Genomic DNA, 2,058 nt, shown 5'->3' with positions numbered 1-2,058 from the left:
CTGCTACTCGCTCCGCTGCTGCTGCTTGGAGAGCAGCAGCAGCAGCAGCGGCAGCAGCGACAGCAGGGGCCTCTGCTGCTGGGCGCAGCACGTAGCGACTGCCGGGTGTACGTACACTGCAAAAGCCTTGCGCTGCAGTGGGCCGCTCGCTGCATTCGTGCAGGTACGCAGCAGCAGCAGCAGTGGTAGCAGCAGCAGCAGTAGCAGCAGCAGCAGCAGCAGTAGCAGCAGCAGCAGTAGCAGCGGCAGGAGCAGCAGCAATAGCAGCAGCAGTAGCAGTAGCAGCAGCAGTAGCAGCCTCAGTAGCAGCAGCAGTAGCAGCAGCAGTAGCAGTAGCAGTAGCAGCAGCAGTAGCAGCAGCAGTAGCAGCAGCAGTAGCAGCACCATCGCGGCTCACCATAAGTAGTACTATTGATGCTGCTGCTGTTGCTGTTGCTGCAGCGCTGAAGTGATCTGGCTGCAAGATCGTTCATAGACTGCAGCTGTTGCTGTTGCTTTGCTGCTGCTGCTGCTGCTGCTGTTACATCTATATATATATATCCACCAGTAACTTCATTTTGGTGCTGCTGACTTGCTGCTGCTGCCTTTTGCTGCTGTAGGCCAGCCACAAGTGCCGCTGCGACTGGCGGCGATGCTCGTTGCCAGCAGCAGCAGCAGCAGAAGCAGCAACAGCAGCAGCAGCAGCGTCAGCGATTACGAGGCTGAGGAATTGTCGTTTGCTGCTGCTGCTGCTGCTCTGGCTGCCGAGCTGCTTAAAGCCTGCGCCGTAAACAGCGACAGCAGCAGCAGCTCCTGCGCACTACCAGCAGCAGCAGCAGCAGCAGCAGCAGCAGCAGCGCCAACATCGCTTTGGCTGCAGGTGCTTAAAGCAGCAGAGGCTATTGAAGAAGAAACAAAAGGAAAGGTGAGTGCAGCGAAGCAGCAGCAGCAGCAGCAGCAACGTACTGGCCATAAGCGGAAGAGGATTAAGTAAGCAGCGCGGAAGCAGCAGCAGACAAGGGCAGCCATGCTGCTGCTACTGCTGCGAGTACTTCTTCTGCGGTTATTATTGGCTGCTGCTGCTGCTGTTGCTCCTGCTGCAGTTGAGCTTGGGTGTGTGTCTGGCAGATGCTGCTGCTGCTGCGGGTACTCCTTCTGCGGCTTTTGTTGGCTGCTGCTGCTGCTGCTGCTGCTGCTGCTGCAGTCTAGACTGGGTTTGTGTCTGGCCGCTTCTGCAGCAACTGCCTGCGGACCTTGGCTTCTCCCTGGCAGCAAGGCTTGCCGAAGTACAGCAAACAGCAGCAGCAGCTGCAGCAGCAGCAGCACCAGGCCCTGAAGAAGAACTCGTGTTGCTGCTGACTCAGAGCCACAGAAGAAGGCTTGCTGCTATCCATGATACTGCGTTGAGGGTAAGAAGCTAAATGCTTGTCTTGCTGGTGCTGCTGCTGCTGCTGCTGCTGGGTCCTTGTCAATTCGTGCATGCTTCTGTCGCTGCTGCTGCTACCTCGCCATTGCTGTTGCTGCTGCTGCAGCTGGCTGTCGGTCCGGAGGAGAGTGCGCAACAGCAGCAGCAGCAGCAGCAACAGCAACAGTTGGAACCGCGGCAGCAGCTGCTGCATCTGCTGCTGCTGCTGTCGCACTGCGAGACAATGGGAGAAGAAGCAGCAGCAGAAGCGCTGGAGCATCTTATGGAGAAGGTAAAGCAGCAAGAAGATAAAAAAGAAAAAGAAAGACACAAAAAAGCAAGGAGGCTCTGCTGCTGCTGCTGCTGCTGCTGTTTCCACTGCTGCTGCTGCTGCAGCTGCTGTGGCTGCTGTTTTGTTCGCAGGTGTTTCCTGCAGTGTCCAAGACTTTTGCTTCTCAAGGGGCGAACAGCAGCAGCAGCAGCAGCACAGAGTGTGATAGCTGCTGCGTTTGCTACGCAACAGCTCTTCAGGAGAGACGGAGCAGCAGCAGCAGCAGCAGCAACAGCAACAGCTGCTGCTGCTGGAGCTGCACATGCAGCCGAAGAGTTCCGCTGCCGGTGCTGCAGGCGGCCCTTGTCCGCTCCGTGGGGAGGCTCTTTGTCTGCTGCCAAGT

At 57.5% G+C, this 2,058-nt stretch overlaps 1 protein-coding gene across 1 annotated transcript in view; it reads left to right on the top strand.

Moving 5' to 3' along the window:
- Window positions 1-163: 163 nt before the first annotated feature.
- The window catches only part of ETH_00041785 (uncharacterized protein), a gene marked incomplete at both ends in the record, with an annotated part of 3,848 nt that continues 1,953 nt past the window's right edge, over window positions 164-2,058 (top strand). The window contains 6 exons of the mRNA XM_013376095.1: window positions 164-374; window positions 600-969; window positions 1,184-1,388; window positions 1,512-1,676; window positions 1,808-1,877; window positions 2,012-2,058. Of these exons, the coding sequence (XP_013231549.1) occupies window positions 164-374; window positions 600-969; window positions 1,184-1,388; window positions 1,512-1,676; window positions 1,808-1,877; window positions 2,012-2,058 (1,068 nt within the window). The remainder of the gene's footprint in view (window positions 375-599; window positions 970-1,183; window positions 1,389-1,511; window positions 1,677-1,807; window positions 1,878-2,011) is intronic.

The sequence above is a fragment of the Eimeria tenella genome, genomic scaffold (genome assembly GCF_000499545.2).
Source record: "Eimeria tenella Houghton genomic scaffold, Eth_scaff3123, whole genome shotgun sequence".
NCBI classification, from domain to species: Eukaryota; Apicomplexa; class Conoidasida; order Eucoccidiorida; family Eimeriidae; genus Eimeria; species Eimeria tenella.
The sequence above is the reverse complement of the archived record's forward strand: the minus strand, read 5'-3'. Positions and strand labels throughout refer to the sequence as shown.